This window comes from Diplotaxodon limnothrissa, linkage group LG3, assembly GCF_057381915.1.
Source record: "Diplotaxodon limnothrissa isolate DT_005_m linkage group LG3, D_limnothrissa_male_GT1.1, whole genome shotgun sequence".
In the NCBI taxonomy this organism is placed as follows: domain Eukaryota; kingdom Metazoa; phylum Chordata; class Actinopteri; order Cichliformes; family Cichlidae; genus Diplotaxodon; species Diplotaxodon limnothrissa.
Genome location: NC_140598.1, coordinates 67915360 through 67937618, shown reverse-complemented (window position 1 = coordinate 67937618; position 22259 = coordinate 67915360). Strand labels below are relative to the sequence as shown.

The 22259-nt window shown below is 40.5% G+C and overlaps 2 protein-coding genes across 2 annotated transcripts; one reads left to right on the top strand and one right to left on the bottom strand.

The window, feature by feature from the left end:
* The first annotated feature begins 425 nt into the window (after window positions 1-425).
* Window positions 426-5728, top strand: LOC146636950 (mitotic spindle assembly checkpoint protein MAD2A-like). The gene is made up of 5 exons (XM_085351139.1): window positions 426-489; window positions 796-942; window positions 2476-2596; window positions 5319-5422; window positions 5496-5728. The coding sequence occupies exons 1-5, from the start codon at window positions 426-428 to the stop codon at window positions 5666-5668; spliced, it is 609 nt and encodes a 202-aa protein (XP_085207265.1). The 3' UTR covers window positions 5669-5728.
* A 13207-nt stretch (window positions 5729-18935) lies between these two features.
* Window positions 18936-19889, bottom strand: LOC146636949 (eotaxin-like). The gene is made up of 3 exons (XM_085351138.1): window positions 19820-19889; window positions 19630-19741; window positions 18936-18987 (listed from the first exon to the last, which is right to left on the bottom strand). The coding sequence occupies exons 1-3, from the start codon at window positions 19887-19889 to the stop codon at window positions 18936-18938; spliced, it is 234 nt and encodes a 77-aa protein (XP_085207264.1).
* Window positions 19890-22259: the final 2370 nt, after the last annotated feature.

Here is a 22259-nt window from a genome sequence, read left to right as displayed (position 1 = left end):
CTTAAAAGCTAGCATTAACTGAAGTTGTTGCAATTTTCTGTTTTGCAGAGTGACTTTTCCAAGTCTGCATACAATGGTTGTTTGGACCCCTTTAGGATTAACAAAACGTGGTATCTACAATATTAACTTATTAATTCAGTCATTTGTGCAGTGACACATTACATTAATATACAGTCAATTACAAGGTAGAAAGGTCTTTAATTATTCTACACTGCTCTCTAGTGTCGAAAAAATTGTAATTGTAAGCGTAACCTAAAACGTCATCAAAATCGCGACGCAATCTCACACGCATGCGCAATAGTGTGGAAGCTGACAAAATTCAAACTGGGTGGCGGGTAGTTGAAGTCGGTAGACGTAGAAGAAGAAGAAGAAAATAAAGAGTACAATCTATTTACTGTTGAGAGCTAGACCAAAGCGTTAAGAAAATGACAAGCACGTTGAAGGGAATTACTCTCAAAGGAAGCGCGGAGTTAGTAGCCGAGTTCTTTTGTAAGTATTTCTGTTATTTCGTCTTTTAGTCGCTCGTTTTCGACACCGAATAATTTGTAAAGACTGTCTAGTTGTCTGCCCTTCTATTGAGAATCGTGAACGTACACCATACATCGTTTCTATTCTACCGAGCTAATATATTAATTGATTCCCAGTTAGTTTTCTCTCGTGTTATTCGCTTTCTTGTGTAGTTGTTTTTGTAATCTTCTGTGCCTTTCAAGTTTGAATCATATAAGCCTCTAAAGTTTACGAATACTGGAATTCCGGCGTATTTGAAGCCTTTGATTTCCCCATTGTCATTCACAGCTTTCGGCATCAACAGCATCTTGTACCAACGGGGCATCTATCCTCCAGAGACATTCACCAGAGTTACCCACTATGACCTGAGTCTCCTACTAACTACCGACCCCAAGCTGAAGAGCTATCTGACTAACGTGGTGTCTCAACTTAAAGGTATCTCAATAGTGGGCTTCCCCACTCGTGCCACAACTAAGGAGAAAGTGGAATAACTGTGGAACTGAGTGAGCTAACCAACTGCGGTCTGAAGGCACTCCAGTTGTAGTTTTGGGCTTCGAGTTCTGTAGCTATATCTACAAGGCTGCTGGCTTACGGCAAGAAATCTTACTCACGGTTATTTTGGTCACTATGGAGATGCTTTTTTTCTTCGTTTTACATATTTACTCTTAGACCTTGAAAAAAATGTGGACATATTGTACTTAAGAAAAAAAAACAAAACTTCAGTCTACTTTACTTTAAGTGGATTTCCTTGAACACCAGATAGAAAAGAAAAAACGTAATTGGTGAGAACTGAGCTCACAGCTTGGTGGGGAGTGACTTTGGATTTTTATGGAGAAGGCAAAGTAAAGGCAAAATCCGTAGTGAAGTACAAAATAAGATGATGTTTGTGAACAATGAATGATTTTGTCAATTTATTTTGCTAATTCGGTGATCGTCTTTACTCAATAAATAGTAACTTGTTAGTTGCGATTGCTGAGTAGGGCCACGTGGTGGTGCATTTCCCCCTCCCCTTTTTGTTGCGTTGAATTAGATCAGAGTCAGAATCGGAAAGACTTTATTTATCCCCAAGGGGCAATTAACGTACAGCAGAGCAGCATGATGTTGAAGATGAACGCAGATGCCTATGAGACTCATGCCTGAGATTTTAATTGGTATGACCTGGCATCTTATGATCAATGTTAAGTAACATACAAAGCAGCACACGTGAGTTTCCATTCCCATGTTACACAAATTTGTGTTAAGCTACTCTTAGGCTCTTGTCAGGTGAACTACAAGCTATTTCTGGTTAAAAACGCTAGATTTTTAATTTTTGATTTACCAATTTTTGATTTTGCCATAAATACTTATGTATGTGAATGAGGAAGGAGATCGGTGCACCCTTTTCTGTCCAAGGTGATGCCATTGTAATATTTTATTTTATTTTTTTCCTAAATCCAATGCAATGCAACTGTTGATGGCTGCCTCCTCAGGTTTCTTCCTGTTAAAAAGAAGTTTTTTTTATTCCCATCAATGCCTAGTGCTTGCTGTTCTGGGATCCTCTGATTGTTTTTCTTTTTAGGCCTGTGGGGTCTTTACTTTAAAGTATAAAGTCTCTTGAAGCAACTGTTGTGATTTTTAGTGCAATGTAAATAAAACTAAATGGAGTAAATATCTCTGAATTGTCAGTTCAAGTTTAATGTAATTCGTACCAGAATATTCATATTTTTGGGTGCATATGTCAAATCACTCAAGCTCTCAATTGTGTAATGCTAAGAGTAGTGAAATTACAGAATACAAATCAATCATCATTTTTCTCACAGAAATTGTGATCTCTTGGATACTATATCCAAGAGATCAATATTTTGTATCCACAACTATTGTGGATACAAAATTCTGTGCATGTTTGTATTATGTTTTTAGGGTGTTTAACTACCTCTCACTTTGCATAACAAACTTTAATAAGTGTTGCTTGCTCTTTTGGTGTTGCAGAGTGGCTGTTTGAGTGCACTGTGCAAAAGCTGGTGTTGGTGATCACGTGTCTGGAAACCAACGAGGTGCTCGAGAGATGGCAGTTTGACATTGAGTGTGACAAGTCGGCTAAAGAGAGCAGGTCAGGACCTCTATTACCTTTTTTGTTTGTTTGTTTTGTTTTAAAGGCTCCATGCTAATGGTCATTAATTTGCTGTCTTCTAATTCCAACACCTGGCATGTTGCACTTGTACTTCCCCCACCGTCAGTTTGAGTGGAGTGATATATTATATAAATTGTTTTGAGCTTCAGGTACCCCAGGTGTGGACTATCAGGTTCCTGATTGGCAGTACCTGTGCGCATGGACTCTGCAACAGTGATTAGCTTGTCTCATTACAGAGAGATATTGAGATGAGATTCTGCAACCAGTGGCAATCTGGGACATGAAAGATGATAATGCTCAGCCCACCGAAGAGTGTGGTTTATCAAACTACCGCCAGAATTTGGGAGTAGGGAGGATGCAATGGTCTGCCTACAGTCTAACCAATTGTCGTTTAGTTTTGTGCTGTTTGTGCCAAAGTGATCAACATAATTAAGCTGGCTGGCTTACAACAAATGCTGGTGTGATCAGTATGAGAAGGAGCTGCCAGGCTGTTCTCCAATCAGTTGTAGCAGATGACTGCCTCTTCCTGAGCCTGGTTCTGCTGGAGTCGTCTTCCTCTTTAAGGACAGTTTTTGAGAATCTGCTATATCTTGACATGATTGTGTTGCACAGTTCTTAGATGCACATTCATGCTGTTGTTACTCAAGCAATGATATTAAAACCTTAACTGGTATTTGGCAAATTAAGGTCAACCCCTGCAGCAGCATGAACTCATGCTGTGTGTCATCTGCAGCCTCAGTAGCAATCTGACCAGGTTGTGTTCAGTTTTATATAAGCCCTTTCCACTGCAGTGTCAGATTTCCGTGGCTTGCAAGAGAGAATCCATTGTTGGCTTCTTAGGTTGCATCCCATGAGCCTCAACATTAGGTGTGTTGTGAGTCTGACTGCTTTTATGCTTGGCACTACTGTATAGAATTAATATAGCCATTCTGTCAACTTCACCCAATTTGGTAATTCTCCTCTGACCTCTTCAATTAGCACTGGATCTTTTAGATCAGTAGTTTAGTTTCTTAAATCAGAATAACTCGTACTGCTACTAGCTAGCATGACGGAGTTTATACAGCTGGGTAGATGCTATGATGTTACTGATAGTGAACTTTATTTTCTTCATAAGGTTAGTTAGTAGAGTTGCCAAACGCCCCGTTAAAAAAAAGAATCGTCCCGCATTTAGAGAAAATATTACGCGTTTTGTATTGAGCTGAAAAGGAGCACAGTTTGTCCCGTACTTCAGCTACAATGAAAAAATAAACACACAAAGCTGGATTTATTCTGTCGTTACGCTGTACAGCTGCCTCTTCTTCTCTCATCCGCTCCCCTCCCTCTCCTGTTGCTACTTCAATCATGAAACTGATCAATGATCAGCTGATCGTCTCTCTTGTTTGTTTTTTATTGCCCACTTTGCGCCAGAAAGAGGAAACTGCCGGATGTCGCGTTAAACAACAGCAGCATGTTTAAGCTTGATCAGCTGTTAGAATTTATTTAATATTAATTTCTACTATCAGCTGATGTTTGCTGGAGCCACAGCTGTAAAAGCTGCTGGTCATGGTGTCGGTTTGGATATATGGTGAGAGGGAAACATGAAGATGAAACCAGGAGATGTCCTTACTGAATCATCAGAGCCGAACAGGTGATGGAGAAACAGGTTTACCTTTTAGGTGACATGAATGAGCTGAAGGGAAGTTATAAGGGAAGGAAGAAATACACAGATACATCTGTAGATTTGAGACAGAATTCACAATGTGTTTTTGGGACTTTCAGGTGTTTGGACCAATGTTTTATTTTCTGATCAAACCAGAAAGCTTTAATGAGCAGCTAGACTTGTCTCACATTAACTGGCTGAGTTAATGCCAGTTAATGCAACGTCGAAGCAGCTGGAATCCATATATGTGCGTGTTCATGGAGCTGCATTTTCACCTGCTGGACATCACTACCTGACAAGTTTAACTGTCTTCAAAACATTACAGAGGCCTTATTGACAGTATTTGGTTCTACATATCTGTGTGAGCAGATTTCCTCTCACATGAAGAGTGTCCTCAGGTAGCCGTCTGAATGCTGGATGCTCGGAGCCCTGTGTCTCTGAGTGGGAGACCAGAGATCAGAGTGTATTAACAAACATGCCATATTGGCTCAGTTTATTTTTCTTATCATTGTTGCGAGGAGACCATAAATAGCATTTGTATTTTCTGTTGTACAGTTCATTTGCTGTTATGGATGAAAAGTGTCTTTTTATTTTTTTGTTTCAAAATAGCTGAAAGCTATTCGCTGATAGCTGCGAACTATAAAGTGGTTCTATATAGTGTGTAACTGTTAATATAGAGCGTTATTCAATTTCTTGCTAATACAATCATATGGCACACTGACTTCTGAGGACATTTTAGATGCACTCATCATCAGAAAGGTTGCCTACCCCTGCTCTAAGGCATCTGGACAGATCTGTTTACTTACACTTATTGACAGGAGTTGAATGGTGCAGACTTTGGGTTGGTTGGCTGATTTGTCAACACAGATGTGAATTTGTATGTTTGCAGTGGATTAGTTTTTTTGTTTTGGTTTTTTGCAATAAAATGACATGAAATTTGTACTTTAGAAGAGTCTTTACAACAGATTATGTAATTTGGTTAAATGAGCATCTGTCATTACACTCAACTATTGTTTGACTAATAAATAATGCATGTTAACTGAGTTCTCATGTGTCTCCCAGTGCACCCAGAGAGAAGTCCATTAAGACAATTCAGCATGAGATCCGCTCAGTTATCAGACAGATAACAGCCACTGTTACTTTCTTGCCCCTGCTGGAGACGCCATGTGAGTAATGAGACTTTTGACATTTGAGCCTTTGATGTGGTGGTTGGGTAATAATTTCAACTCCTCCCCTCAGGTGCTTTTGACCTCTTGGTTTATACAGACAAGGACCTGGTGGTTCCAGATAAATGGGAAGAATCAGGGCCGCAGACCATTGACCAGCCAGAGGAGGTGCGTTTGCATTCCTTCACCACTTCGATCCACAAGGTGAACAGCATGGTGGCGTACAAGAAGACTGAGTCAGCTTAAACTTCTAAACCACATGAGCTGTTACAGCACCGACCACTGATTCTCATAGAAACCAGTAGATCTAACACTGCCGTGTCTTTGTTCACTGCCTGTGCGTGACTGGACAACGAGGACCTGTTTTCCTTTGTTGAGCTTCACTGTGTCTTATTTGTCAATATGATAAGGACATGAAGGAAATGTGTTCTTTCTACATTGATGTAAATATTTCTGCCACGTGGCATTTGTCTGTAGAAAACAACTGTCTTTTCTTTAGTCTTTTGCTTTCTTTCATTCTTTCAGTCTGTTTTAGAAGATAGTGGTATATATGTTGAACTTTTATAAAATGACATAAATAAATGCATTTTGCTTTTTCCCAAAGAAGTGATTCTGTGGTTTTCTTTTGTTCAGGAGGTGCCAAGGTTTTTCATCGTGTTATTTATTTTGGAGCATTATATAAAAGATATCACATGGTTTTTGGAGCCTTGAGACGATGCCGTCTTGGGGTGCATTTCAATAGTATAAGCTGACCTTTTCATCAAGGTCAAGAAAGAGAAGTTAGTTTGGAATGCACTCTTTTAGTAACGTGTTTTAATAACTGGAAAGCACACTGACATCCATTCATTGCTTGTTTAGTACATTTGAGAAATTATAGACAGCACACAGGAGACATAGTAAATAAGTATTATTTAATGGGACATACTATTCACTTCGCTCACAGTGTTGAAAGGTGTCGACAGTTGCAGATGTGTAACACCATCATAGTACCGTATCAGCATATTACATTTTGCAAAAGAAAACCCACAATTCTCTTACCTAAAAAAATCCATCCATCTGTCGTGTAATGCCCTCTCATATACATGCAAAAGAAAAAACTGACAACCAAGCAGTGAGGGTTTTTTTTTTTTTTTTTTCTCCAGAGAGCACAGAGGCTAAGCTACAGGCACAAGTAAAATAGTCCTGGAGACTTATTCAATGTACAAATGACAACCACGGACACAAATTAACTTTCTGAGCATGTACATCTACAAAAGTGCTTGAGTTTAAATGAGTCTGTCATGTCCATTAGTAAGCTGTTCATTAAATGCACCTATGTGGCTTCCAGACCTCTGTGACTCCTCATCAACAGTTTATTGGCTGGACAATTAACTGTTTTACCAGTTCTGCTGATTCAGCAGTTTCATTTACCAAAACATTTCAGAACTTTTTCTTTTCTGCATTTAAAAAAAAAAAAGTTCTGAAGGGTAACAGTAGCATCCTTCAAAACTAGATATTAAACATTCTAGGTGTAGAGAAAAATGTCATAGTAATGTTGCATTTTCTATTTATTCCTAGTGTGGACATGCTGAAATCACTTTTATTGAGGAGTAATTGTTCCCTCTTGCAGGATCAGCAAAAACCTGCATTTCTAGATAACATTTTCTAGATAATTGTGTGCTTTGACAAAAGAATGACCTTACAATATAGACTCTAATAAATATATAAAACAAAAATAAATATGCAATAGTTAAGACAGTGAATAAAATGTACGAAAGACTCAAACCCACGTCGTGTGTGTGTGTGTGCCGTGAAGACATAACAAGTCTATAAGATTATTGTGACACTAGTATACTACTAAGTATATAGTAGTTGCATTGTTTTCATCCCACTAGAATGGTGCTAATGGTGCTAAAGCTCCATGAACACTGGAAGCGACATACTGAATACAGACCATTCCAAGTGAATCACATCCCACAACTTCAAGTGATTACAGATGAAATAACCACAGGCAAATTCTTTGAATGTTCAGGCAGAGTAGAAAAGTGCTAAATAAGAATCAGTCCGTTTACCATTTCCTATTTGCTAAGGGAAGATTTTTTTTTTTAACCGAAGCAACTACCAATAGGAATAAAGAATACATATGAACTGGAAGTAAATATGTAGAGCTTCCAGTGTATGCAGCTTAACCATTCAGTGTTCCCTAAAGTTCACTACCTTTCACAGATAGTGTAGGTGAGACCATCAATATGAAAGCCACTCTATGCAAAAATAACAATGTCTATGGTAATAAATATAGCTTAGTGCTGACTTTGTTATTATCTCTGGTGAGTGAGAAAAAATGGTGGTGACAGGATAAAATGACCATGACCTCAGAAACCATGCTTTCTTGTTATGGACACATTTCATTCCTTTCTGTTCATGGTAGGGCTTAGCTGTAAAACTAGCATACAACTTTTTAACGAATGTTTGATAGTGGGGGTGGAAAGGTACAACTTTGATGTTATTTAATAGTTTATCTATTTTTATCTGTTGTGAAAAGTACTCACAAGAATTACTGATACTGAAGAGAAACCTGGGGGTTGTTCTTATTTTACAGTAAACCTGACCTCTGACCTTGAGATCACCTTGACTTGAGAAGGTCACAGGACTCAGACTTATACACTATTTTAGGTAGCTGCACCTGTGGTATCAATTTCAGAATCCTACACAAGTTATCTGATTCACAAACTTGGGTGTTGATGCTGCCCGCCCGTCTGGCAGCGTAGCCCCAAAATGATGAGGAAGATAAGGAACATTTCTTTGAATTAAAATTTTTCTAAAGTGTTATACTTTATAGGGAAATTGGTGAATTTAACATGGAAAAATTTCTTTATTTGCATAATTTTCAGTTTAGAAATCTGAACTTTGAGGCATCAGACAAAGAGCGATTCAGAAGACCCCTATGAGCAGAACACCAAGGGAACAGTTCACCCTGCCCGGGATAGGGTTACTGGGGCCCTGCCCTGGAGCCAGGCCTGGGGAGGGTGCCCGCGGGCAAGTGTCTTGTGGCCAGACCTTAGTCCATGGTGCCCGTCCGGTCACAGCCCGAAAAAGTGACATGGGCCCATCATCCTGTAGACCAACCAACCCCACGGCTTGGGCTCTGGAACCAGTCCCCTGGAGAGGGCTTGGACTCTGTCTCAGTCTAGTTGTCCCTGGTGAGAGGCGGGCTGGAGTGGGTATCCTAGTATTCCCTCAGGTTGCTGCCTGTACGTGGTGAAGAGAGAGCTGAGTGTAAAAGCAAAGCTTTCAATTTACCGGTCGATCTACGTCCCTACCCTCACCTATGGGTATGAGATGTGGGTAGGGACTAAATCCTTGGCTCCTCTGTGAGGTGTACCGGGCACGTCCCACCAGGAGGAGGCCCCAGGAGAGACCAAGACCACTGGAGGGATTATATCTCTTGGCTGGCCTGGGAACGCCTTGGTGTTCCCCTGGTCAAGCTGGAGGAGATGGCAGTAAATGGTTCTTAACAGTGCTTTTCTACTCTTCTGAGCACTCAAAGTGCTTTACACAACTTGTGCATTCACCCATTCACACCCATTCGCACAAACACATTTCCTTAGTGCTTTCTAACTAACATTCACACAATTCAATTCAATTTTATTTATAGCGCCAAATCACAACAAAAGTTACCTCAAGGTGCTTTATGTTGTACAGTATATCCTATAATAATAGATACAGATAATAGATATCTATGTTTTTAGATATAAATAGTGAAACCAGCATTACCAGAAGGATATCTCATATGTTGATCTCCTCAGTAAGGAGTGTTTGCTTGTTGTGTCACTGTAACATCACGAGCTGCAGAGCTGCTGAGAGAAACTGAATGACTGACCTTATGTCCATAAGTTTACAACCCAACTATATCTTCTGTGGGTATTTAAATATTTAAGGAGAAAATAAGAATTAATTTCTTTCAGGTCCATCCATCCATCCATCCATCTTCATCCGCTTTGTCCGGGGCCGGATCGCAGGGGCAGCAGCCTAAGCAAAGAGGCTCAGACCTCCCTCTCCCCAACCACCTCCTCCAGCTTATCCGGGGGAATACCAAGGCGTTCCCAGGCCAGCCGAGAGATATAATCTCTCCAGCGTGTCCTGGGTCTGCCCCGGGGCCTCCTCCCGGTGGGACATGCCTGGAACACCTCACCCAGGAGGCGCCCAGGGGGCATCCTTGTCAGATGCCCGAACCACCTCAGCTGGCTCCTTTCGATGTGGAGCAGCAGCTGCTCTACTCTGAGCCCCTCCCGGATGGCCGAACTTCTCACCCTATCTCTAAGGGAGAGGCCAGCCACCCTTCGGAGGAAGCTCATTTCTGCCGCTTGTATCCGCGATCTCGTTCTTTCGGTCACTACCCACAGCTCGTGGCCATAGGTGAGGGTAGGGACGTAGATCGACCGGTAAATTGAGAGCTTCGCTTTTACACTCAGCTCCCTCTTCACCACGACGGACCGGTGCAGCGTCCGCATTACTGCAGCTGCAGCCCCAATCCGTCTGTCGATCTCCGGCTCCCTTCTCAATTTCTTTCAGGTTCCAATGTAAAATAAGTAATCTATATAATATATCAGGCATTACCCCTTTTTGCTTCTGTTTTGGTTAAAAAAAAAATGCTGAAATAGGAGAGAAATGATCAGACTATCAGAAAAGAAGGAGCATGTGCCTCTGTCTGCTATCATCTGGCCAAACCATGGTCACACTGCCACCTGCTGGGACAAAGATGTTATGACAGCTACAGGATTGTTTAGAAAATAGAGAGGCCTATTTAGTTGAAATTAATTATTTTAGGGCATTTTCAAATGAAAGTATTTCAATATGTAGTAAAATGATGTATAAATTATTTTTTAAAGTATAAATTATTTCACACAAACTTGATCACATATAAATATAAATGAACCCCAAATCAACTGTGTAGTATATTCATTTCATAATTTTTCAGCACTAACTCATAATATTTTACAAGGACATGGTTTCTTTATATATATTCTAATCTTAAGCACTTAAAGTGTTCATGACACATTCATTCAATGCTTCAAACATGGGGGCTATAGGTGGCGTGTACTGTCTTACCCACGGGCACTTTATCATGCAGAATGGAGGAACCTGGGACTGATCCACTGATTTTCTGAATATTGGATACGTGCCCCATAAACATTACAGGGTGTATAACCCACTTAATAAATAATTAAATAATAATAATAATAATTTTCTTAGCAACATATTCAGTCATGGTTGTTGGTGCACCCAGGAGAGCACGCCATGTCATCACAGAGCCTCGGTTTATGTTAACATAAATGTAGCAATTTCAAATTTGACCTGATGATGGCAGTGGTTTTTCACACCTACACTGCCAAAAGCCAGTTAGTTAGAAGTGTGTGTGTGTGTGTGTGTGTGTGTGTGTGTGTGTGTGTGTGTGTATGTATGCCTTATTTTCACACTTACTGTCAAATTTGGTAGAGAACGACTCTGTTGACCTGCAGCCCTGATCATAGGCTCTGAAAATGGATTTGTATAAAAACTCTCAGTCATTCCAATATTTTTCTCAGCTCCACTAAAACAAGATGTAAGTCTGCACTATAATCCCATCTTGGCAAACATCTGGACAAAAAGGAACGAGGATGAAAAGATAGTGTACTGTGAAAAAGCCTTAAGCCTAAAAGTCTTTATTCCCTTATTTCCTAGGACTCAAAGTTTTAGTCTAGCCTTTGACCTTTGTGAGGAGTTGTGCTTTCTGAGTGCTCTTGTTATTTTTAAAGTGTTATTGACTGTTACGTGCCTGTGTTGGTGGGTTATCTGTTTCTTAATGTGTGTATGCAAATTCACCTGTGCAGGGGCTCGGCTGTGATTGGTGGATCTAAGGAACGGCCTGATGTAACTGGTTCCTGCTGTGGACATGGACTATAAAAGGGCGACCGAACAGCTGCGGTGCGGGGGGTGTGGCAGACTTCAGCAATAGCTATTTGGTGAAAGGGTCGGGCATGTGTGTGAAGTGCGGGGCAAGTAGGGGTGAGCTGCCGATTATTTTGGGAAGCCTTCTTTTCTCCTGTGTTTTTAGACCAGGGAGGTCAGACTGTGTCATTTCTTTCTTTTCTTTTCCGTAAACAGGTCAGAGGGGAACCGAAGCCCAGGTTGAGTTTTGTTTGTTGTGTTGGCCTTAGCTCACCCCAAAATTATACACTCCCACTACCGTGAGTGCCATTGTTGTCAATAAACTGTTGTTAAAAGTCCGATGCTGTGGCTGTGTCTGTTTGGGCGTGGGAAGTCACGGGACACCCCGCTCTTGTTACGGTCATTTCGAGCCGGGTCGTAACATTGACCTACAGATCTCCAGGCTTTCTGAAGGTCTTTCAGAATTTACCTTTGGCTGCTTTTTCACTTACTTCAGTCCAGTCCTTGTGCCTGAGCATTTTCTTGTTTGTTAAATCACCTAACACTGACCTCTGTATCATTTAAGCATTAGAAATGTGCTTAACTCAAAGGATGAATCATCACTGTGGAGGACAAAAGAAAATTCCAGATTACATAAGAAGTGGGTCAGATCATTTCGTATGTCAGTGTGGAGGATGTCAGGAGAGAGGTGCAACGTCTACAGACATCCGTGAAACACAGTGGAGCCTCCATTATGGTCTGAGGCTTAATTTCAGCCAGTGCTGTTGGAATCTTGTCTTGTTGGAATACATTTACCTAACAAGCAAAATATTCCTGGTTCAATTCCTTAAGGCAGGGGTAGGCAACCTTTCTGATGATGAGTGCCATCTAAAATTTCCTCAGAAGTCAGTGTGCCATATTTCATTTACCATTTACCATATGATCACATTAGCAATAAATTTATTTACGTTCTATATTAACTGTTACACACTATATAAAACTCCCTTATAGAATTATATTTGTTCGCAGATTTTGTCACCTAGCAGCGAATAGTTATCAGCTATTTTGAAACAAAAAAAGACACTTTAAACATAAAAACTCCATAACAGCAAATGAACTGTACAACAGAAAATGGAAATGCTATTTATGGTCTCCTCACAACAATGATAAGAAAAATAAACTGGGCCAATATGGCATGTTTGTTAATAGAGGGATACACATGTTAATCTGATCTCTGGTCTCCCACTCAGAGACACAGGTCTCCGAGTGTCCAGCATTCAGACGGCTACCTGAGGACACTCATGTGAGAGAAAATCTGCTCACACAGATATGTAGAACCAAATACTGTCAATAAGGCCTCTGCAATGTTCTGACTTGTTGGTATATGTATGATTTCTGTACATTTTACGTCAGATAAAAACTTTGGTGTGAGATTTAGATAATTATTTAATAAAAGCTAGATATGTTAAACGAGAATAAGAAAGAAAAGTATTTCTTTGTGCCCCCCTTTCCCTTTTAGCCCTACATGCCCCCCTGGCAAAACTTTGCTAGACCCGCTCCTGCACAGTTATCAGCTGTCAGCTACCTAAAAAAGGATCCTGGTGTTATTTGTCTCTCAGAAACAGTTCATAACTTCCCTTCAACTCATTCATGTCACCTAAAAGGTAAACCTGTTTCTCCATCACCTGTTCAGCTCTGATGATTCAGTAAGGACATCTCCTGGTTTCATCTTCATGTTTCCCTCTCACCAGATAACCAAACCGACATCATGACCAGCAGGTTTACAGCTGTGGCTCCAGCAAACATCAGCTGATACTAGAAATTAATATTAAATAAATTCTAACAGCTGATCAAGCTTAAACGTGCTGCTGTTGTTTAACACGACCTGCGCTGGTTTCTTCTTTCTGGCGCAAAGTGGTAACATCAACAAATTAAATTTCTTTTAGCAATTTTTTTTTAAATGTCACAATTCCATCCCTGCTCCTTTATCCGGGCTTGGAACGGCAAAAGTGACCTGAAATAGGCACTCTGGTGGAGTTACTTTGTGTGTGCGTGTTTATAAGTAGTTTTAAACCTTGTAATCAGCATAACAGTAAAAGAAGAACTGACTGCGTTACAGTCAGTGCGGGAGCAGCGGCTTCGGTCATTTGCAGTTTGGACGCATAGGTGTGAACATCTCCTGCAGCGGGGGGAGGACTATCCTCCGCCCGTGAGTGCTTTGGCCTACAGCAGCACCCGCTGCTTACTGAGAGTAAGAGCAATACGCCCTTTCACGTCAAAACGTCGTCATAAATAAGTCTCCAGTAACACCAGAAAAAGTCACCAGATTGGTGGCTAGTTGCTTTTTAGAAAAAAAAGTCGCTTAGGGGGTCTGAAAACTCGCTAAATATAACGAGAAAGTCGCTAAGTTGGAAACACTGCTGGACCGGCGGCCGCCTCGAGTCTCTCCTCCTTTTATCATAGGTGATCATTTTCTTCACTTATTGAATGTGATATGAAAAAAGTGTGATGATCCTCTGCTCTCTCATTGCTTTTAAATACAGTTCCTACAAAATCATGTAAGGACACGCGATGATCATTTAACTCACAAAATAATAGATATATATACAGTGGCTTGCAAAAGTATTCGGCCCCCTTGAACTTCTCCACATTTTGTCACATTACAGCCACAAACATGAATCAGTTTTATTGACTGGCAGCTGTACTCGCAGCAAAAGGTGGTTCTACAAAGTATTGACTCAGGGGGCTGAATAATTACACACACCCCACTTTGCAGTTATTTATTTGTAAAAAAAAAATGTTTGGAATCATGTATGATTTTCGTTCCACTTCTCACGTGTGCACCACTTTGTGTTGGTCTTTCACGTGGAATTCCAATAAAATTGATTCATGTTTGTGGCTGTAATGTGAGAAAATGTGGAAAAGTTCAAGGGGGCAGAATACTTTTGCAAGCCACTGTATACAGCCCCTGATGAGAATGTAATGACATTGAAAACAATATAAAGCCTGGATGTTGCTCATTAATACCCTCGAAAGTTCCCCAGTATGACAAACTTTGGCCTTTGTTTTGGTTGGAGTTCCAGTAAATACGCTGCTAACGCTTCTAGAAGGCCTTCCTGGAAGGTTTGAGTCTGGCCTCTGACTGGTACCGTCAGGCCAAACCACGGTCGCACTGCCATCTCTTGGTACAAAGATGTTACGACAGCTACAGTCCCGTTTAGAAACCAGATCTCCAGCTGATCTCCAATTTTTTAACCACTAACCACTGATAGTTTGTAAGCAGATGGCATATGGCAGGACTTTTGAAGATTTATGATTATTATTTATTTAGTATTTTCTAAACGTAATAAAAAGGACTTAAAGTGATTAAGAAACATTCATAGAGTTCCTTATCTATCACACAAACACTGTATAGTACAAGAGTGTATATCTTATCTACCATTAAATGAGGCGTTGTTGTAGCTCAGAGGGGAGAGCAGGTCATCTACTGTTTAAAAAAAAACCTGTTTCAGTCTGCATGCCCAAACTCCACATTTCTCTCCGATGTGTTAATTAGAATGTGAATATTAGCTAGAACGCACTTTGGCAATGAATGAGTGTGAATGAGGTAAATTGTGTAAAGTGTTTAAAGTGCTAAACCAGAGTAGAAAAGTAGAAAAATTCTTTTACAGCACTTTGGTCAACAGCTGTTATTTTTACATGTGCTATAGAAATACATTTGACTTTGAATATTTGATGACCTGCTCTACTTTCAAGGAAATAAAGAATCCATAATGTATATAAAAAAGTATTAATATCCATTTTCTTAACGACATATTCAGCCATGGTGGGAGTGGACCATAACCCAGCAAGAACAAGGATAGCTGCAGTGGACAGTTGCCATCACAAAGCTTCAATAACAATTTGCAGAGTAAAATTTGTAGAGTAATTATGAAATTTCAAGTTTGGCCTGATGATGGCAGTGTTTTTTCACTTCCACACTGCCAAAAGCCAGTCACTGTTACACAGAAGTGTGTGTTAGTCTTATTGTCGTTTGAATAACACATTTAGCACAGAACAGCTCTTTAGCTGTTGTACAAGTGTAGTGTCACGGTCATGGTCACACCACATGTGCTAATCATTAAAACCTTTGTATTACCCACAATTATTTGTGGATCAACTTCAGACTTCACAACAACAAAATAGTTTGCCTTGTGGGAAATGTGTAACTAGGATGACTAAGCACTGACCTTGACCATCATTGTTAGAATCCAAGGTAAAAGTTGATCTTGGAAAAATATAAAAATATATCAAGAAACCATGTTGTTGTGCTTTCTGAGTGCACTTGTTAATTTTAAAGTGGTCCTGAGCTTCAGTTCTCCAGGCTTTTTTTTTTAAAGTTTTCCTTTCACCACTTTGTCATTTATTTCAGTCCAGTCATTGTACCTTCCATTTTCGGAAAAATGTTTTCATGTTTGTTAAGTCACCTGATGCCCACTGATTCCCAAGGAGCTTTTTGTCAAATCTTAGCATTTCTTTACATGGTGAATAGTGTGTTCCCCCCCAAAAAATAAAGAAACTGGACAGCAAGCATAAAAAAACAGTCTACAGTAGATAAACAGAATCTGAAAGTGTTAAGAAATAGAAAAAAATCCAGTAAAAACTTGGCAAAGAAGGTCTGAGTGCTGCATCTGCACCCCCGATTCATCTAGCTGTGAGTGGCTCACTCACATGCTGGGCCATCTGACCTCAGGAAATCCCATGATAGGGTGGGGCTAGGTATCATGATAAGCTCAACTGAAACCTTGGCTGATTGTAAGCTACACCCGTTTTCACACCTTGGCTCGTGTGATTAGGTAGAGGATCATTAGGGGGTTGATTTTCCCTCTCGGGGGTAAACTCCCACAGGGCTTAAATCTGGGACTGTCCACCATTTGACCCTAGAACTGAAGAAGCTTCTCGGATGAGAGGTGAAACATCTTCAAGGAAACTTACAGAAGTCCAGATGCTTTTCTTTCCAAGCTCCTTAGACCACGATGACCTGAGAACCTTTACAGAGAGATATAGGTCAAAGGTCAGGCACTGGTTTAAAAGCAGGCTGATGTCAGCATGTTGTAATAAAAACAATTAAAAATATCAAAATGTTTGTGTAGCTCTTGTCCTTCGAGGGCAGTTGTGCATTCTGAGTGCTCTTGTTATTTTTAAAGTGGTCTTGAGCTTCAGTTCTCCAGGCTTTCTCAAGACATGAACCACTTTTGTGTACAAATAACAGACAACTTAGCAAAGAACCTATTTTAAATCGTATCTTTGTTATTAGAAGCCTGTCACAAAACAAATGTTCTTATTATTTTAATTACTTATTTTAATTACTTTAATTACTTAATTTTAACTACAACAAATGCCAAGGGCAACACAATTTGACAGGAAAAAAAATCTGCATTTTATGCCCACTGATTCCCGAGGAGCTACTAGTCAAAGCTTAGCATTTCTTGAAATGGTGAGTAGTGTGTTCTGAAAAAAAAGGAATGAAAATGGACAAGAACAAAACAAAAATCGAAAAGCATAAAAAAAACTTGATACAGAAGATCTGAGTGCTGCATCTGCACCTTCGATTCATCTACTGCTCGCCAAAGCATCATCAGAAATGATCTGAGTGAAGCCATCAAGAAGCCATTCTTAAGAAAAGGAAAGTAGGAGAAAAGCTGAGGTATGACAAATTACACAAAAGCTAGAGTATCAGTATTAAAAGGCCTCATGGAGTTATGAATGCAAATTGGAAATGTTTTATTTAAATTAAGTCAGTATGTACAGAGGCAGGTCAGGAGAGAGGTACAATAATGTGCTTTTACAGACATCTGTGAAACATGGTGGGGCTTCTGTCCTGGTTTGAGGCTTTGTTTCATTTCACAGGAGTACGCTTTGACAATAAACTGGACTGGGATAAAAACACCACTGCACTCTACAGGAAGGTCCAGAGTCGTCTCTATTTTCTGAGGCGGCTGAAGTCTTTCAACATCTGTTCGACAATGCTCAGGATTTTCTATAAGTCTGTTGTGGCCAGTGACGTCCTCTATGCTACCTCAATGCTGAGATTACCCAAATGCACCACTGAACGGCACAAGAAACCGACGTCTGGTTCCATCCCAGGAGACATGAACTGCTTTAGGGTTGTGTCAGGAAGGGGATCTGTTGTAAAAACTCAAATCAAATATGAAGAGCTACCTGATGTAGTGGCCACTCATGAATAAAGAATCAGCTGAGAGTAACTCCATCTATACATTACCATGTGGAAAGTGTTTAATTGGCAAGTGGCTTCAATTTTCACAATGATCCCAGACACACTGCCAATGCAGTGTAAGTGCACCTGGATACAAAATTACACAATAAAACACCATAAGGCATGAAATGGCCTCCTCAGAGTTCAGACCCTGTAATATAGATCAAGCAAGTCAGTTTAGGCTCTGTGTAAATCAGGAAAAACTGTTTATATTTAGATACTGGATGCCACTGTCATGGTCCTCCAGTCCTCTCTGGTGTTGTGTTCTTGTTGTTCTGCCTTCCTCTTCACTCCTCGCCAGGGCGGCTCCTGCTCCCCGCCTTGATCCTCCGCTCCTGGTCGCAATTACTCACCTGCCTTTCATTACTTGTGATTGGTCCTGGCACTCTAGGAGGAACATCCTTCAATTGGTGCAGGAGTATGAAAAGGAATCAAGCAAACTAGTGGATTAGAGTAACCATCTCCATTTCAACCTAAGCTGTAGACAAAGCAGACTTGTTCCCAAGAGTTTGCACCTCAGATCTACTGTCAGGGGACACAGCAGAGTTGATTCTATGGAAAGCACAAAATCAACTTCTAAGTGAAAGAGTGAAATAGGTCAGTTTTACTATAGATGCACTCTGGAAAAAGATTGTTCAGACTGCAGGAACTCAAAGCACTTTGCACGCTTCTGCCACTTAAGCCAATGCGAGGTGAAAAACATCACCTAGTTAGTGTAGCCCTGGTGCTCTTTTTGAATCTGATCATGTTTTTCTAATGAACGTTTCATTTCTCTGTACAGATCTTCCTGGACCCTTTCTTGTTTCCCTTGAACCCTGTTGGATGAACGTGAGTGGATTCCAGTGTTGAGTGGGTTTGAGTGAGTCACAGACTGTGTGAAGAGGAGTGTGGACATGTTACCCTTACCCTGGATCCCCCACCCCCACAGGCCCCGATCCTTCGTCACTGTATATATTACTGCTAAATATTCCATCAGTACAGTACATAAAATGTGTTATTTTGCCTTATTTTAAACTGTATCAAAGGAAAATTCGATTTGACATCTCTTGATGCTTCAAAGAAACGAAGAAGAGAAAAAAGTTTCAGACTCTTTGTCGTATTTGTGAGGTGTTTATTTTGGAGCATAATATATATAGCACAAAGCATCCACGAGACATTACACAATCAAAGAGCGTGACTGTTCAGTGGATTATTTCAGGCTTATAATCGCTTGAAAGATAAACTTTGGACCACATGTAAAAGAACTGTCATTATAAAAAGTTTGCATGCGTTTTATATGATATTATCTGACAAAGCAGAACAATGTGTAAGGATGAGCAGGCAGCTGGTTCAGAAAGAGCTCTGGTCCAGTCTTTTCATGATGCGTTGGGTTCAGGAGGCAGACGCATCCACACACACTGAACGAGACTTTTTGGTAATGAAGCTGAAACAAAGAGGTGGAAATTCAGAAATCTGAATTTTAAATAAGCTTCAAAATTCTCTCAGTAAATATGTTGTAAAAGTAACAATAATAATAATAATAATAATAACGTATACTTTATTTATCCCAGTAGGGAAATTACTCTCTGCATTTAACCCATTCACTCTAGTGAAGCAGTGGGCAGCCACCAATCAGGCGCCTGGGGAGCAGTGTGAAGAGACGTTACCTTGCTCAGGGGTACCTCAGGGTAGCCGTTCAGTGGTTTCGAATGCCTGAATATGTACTTTTTTTTTTTTTTTTTAAATGACCAGTAGACAAAATGTCATAATATAAACACTTAAATGTGTATTTCAAACAATTTACAAGCAAAGTAGCCAAACATCCACGTAAAATTGAGCAAATTATAAAAACAAGTTTGTGCATTTTTCTTGAACATTTACAGGATAAAATTAAAAGACAATAGTAGGAGAACAAATACAAGTTCAAATAAAAAGTATCAAACTTATACTATGTCCTGAGCATCATGTGTAAAATGACAAGTTTTAATTATCCAAAAAACGTCCTGTTACAATGATCATACTGCATAATTTTCAGTCACTGTGTTAAACATTATAAATTAAAATAAACCCAGTTTTCTTCACTTACATGATGGCAGACTTTGGGCATCGGTGATCAGTCAGTCGATACGACTTGATGAGGTTTGCTTGAATTCTTCCCGGGTACAACTTGAAACAGCAGTTGTCGGGACCATTTGCATCTGAGAAAAAGACATTTCATTACACTTACTCAAAAAACAAAACCTCTCTTTTAATGATGACATTTAAGGTAATCTTACTGTTGCAGTTAACTGCAGACAACAAAGCAGCTCCAAGGATGCACAGCAAAAGGAACTGAGCGGTTTTCATTACGATTCCTCAGGAGTTGATGATGATGATGACGATAAAGACAACAGCTGCTCTTCAGACGCAAGCAAGGGCTTCTAAATATTAGGTGGTGTGCTGTTACATTTATCAAGATCGATACTTTTTTTTTTTAAAGGTACATAGGGTGTCATTGGTGTGAAATTTCAAAAATTGCTGAAAATGCCTCTGACAGAACTTTTCATTCGGTTACATTGACAGGAAATGAAGCTGTGGTTTAACCCAGCGATGCAGCTCAAAGCATGACACTGTTAACAAAAAACAACTTCTACACCCCCCTCGCCCAAAAGTTAAAAAAAATATATGTCACAAAATATTAGGACCACAAAAAAAAAACACTAAAAAATTGGTGATCAGTCAGCTAATATGACTCCATGAAGTGTGCTTTAATTCCTCTTGGTACAACCTTCAGCAGCAGTTATTGGGACTATTTCCATCTGATTAAAGAAGATTAAGATCAAACTGTTTAAAACGTATAAAAATAAAAAAATATTGATGATCACCAGAGCTACCCCTCATCCTCCTTGTAGATAAGCAAATGGTATGAATTTCAAAGTCCACAGCTCTTTGTTCTCAAATTATCGCATTCCCAAGACTTTCAGAAAACTTGACCTCTGACCTTGAGATCACCTTGACTTGAGAAGGTCACAGGACTCAGACTTATACACTATTTTAGGTAGCTGCACCTGAGGTATCAATTTCAGAATCCTACACAAGTTATCTGATTCACAAACATGGGTGTTGATGCAGCCCGCTCATCTGGCAGGGTAGCCCCAAAATGTTGAGGAAGACAAGGAAAATTTCTTTGAATTAAAATTTTTCTAAAGTGTTATACTTTATAGGGAAATTAGGGAATTTAACATGGAAAAAATTCTTTGTTTGCATAATTTTCAGTTTAGAAATCTGAACTTTGAGGCACCAGACAAAGAGCGATTCAGAAGACCCCTATGAGCAGAACACCAAGGGAACAGTTCACCCTGCCCAGGATAGGGTTACTGGGGCCCCGCCCCTGAGCCAGGCCTGGGGAGGGTGCCCGCGGGCGAGCGTCTGGCCACCAGACGTCGGTCCATGGGGCCCGTCCGGGCACAGCCCGAAAAAGTGACACGGGTCCATCATCCTGCAGGCCAACAGGAGGCACCGTGCATTGTATGCCGGGCTGCAATCAGGACCAGAGGCCCTGGCGGACCAATCCCCGGCTACCAAGACTGGCAACTGGGACATGGAATATCACCTCTCTGGTGGGGAGGACCCTGAGTTAGTGTGTGAGGTTGAGAGGTGCCGGCTAGATAACTATTCTCCTGGAGAGGGCTTGGACTCTGTCTCAGTCTGGAGTTGCCCCTGGTGAGAGGCGGGCTGGAATGGGTATCCTAGTATCCCCTCAGCTTGCTGCCTGTACGTGGTGAAGAGAGAGCTGAGTGTAAAAGCAAAGCTCTCAATTTACCGGTCAATCTAAGTCCCTACCCTCACCTATGGCCGTTCAGTTGTTGTCTCGCTCTAACATCACAAGCTGCAGAGCTGCTGCGAGAACAGGAGTACACGAAAAGCTGAAACTTTCTATTTAAAAACTGTGTTTTATATTCAATTTCGATCTTTAGGAGGGGGAAAGACCCTACTATCTCAGTGTTGCAGAAGAAATCGAGACTAATTACATCAGCTTCTATTGTCCAATTTTTTGTAAGCCTGTTTGACTTGCAGCCTCAGTTTCCCATTCTTAGCAGCCGGTCTTGTGCTGCTCTATCCCATCTGCTCCAATTTATGACATGCTGTTCATTCAGAGATGCTCTTCTTCTTCTTCATTACCATGCAAAATTCAAATTTACTTGAATGACCTTATGTCCATAAGTTTAGAACCCAATTATATCTACTGTGGCAATTTAAATATTTAAGGAGAAAATAAGAATTAAAGTCTTCCAGGTTCCAATTTAAAATAAGTCATCTATATAATAGATGAGGCATGACCCCTTTTAGCTTCCGTTTTGGTTACATATATATATATATATATATATATATATATATATATATATATTCTTGTGCTGCTTCTTCAGCACAAGAATATATATGGCAGCACAAGAACAAGCTCTGAGTACAAGATCCATAGAGGCTGGGGTCTATCACACCAGGCAAGACCCCAGGTGCAGGCTGTGTAAAGATGCCCCAGAGACAATCCAGCACATAACAGCAGGGTGCAAGATGCTAGCAGGCAAGGCATACATGGAACGCCATAACCAAGTGGCCGGCATAGTGTACAGGAACATCTGTGCCGAGTATAACCTAGAAGTCCCGAGGTCAAAATGGGAGATGCCCCCAAGGGTGGTGGAGAATGACCGAGCTAAGATCCTGTGGGACTTCCAGATA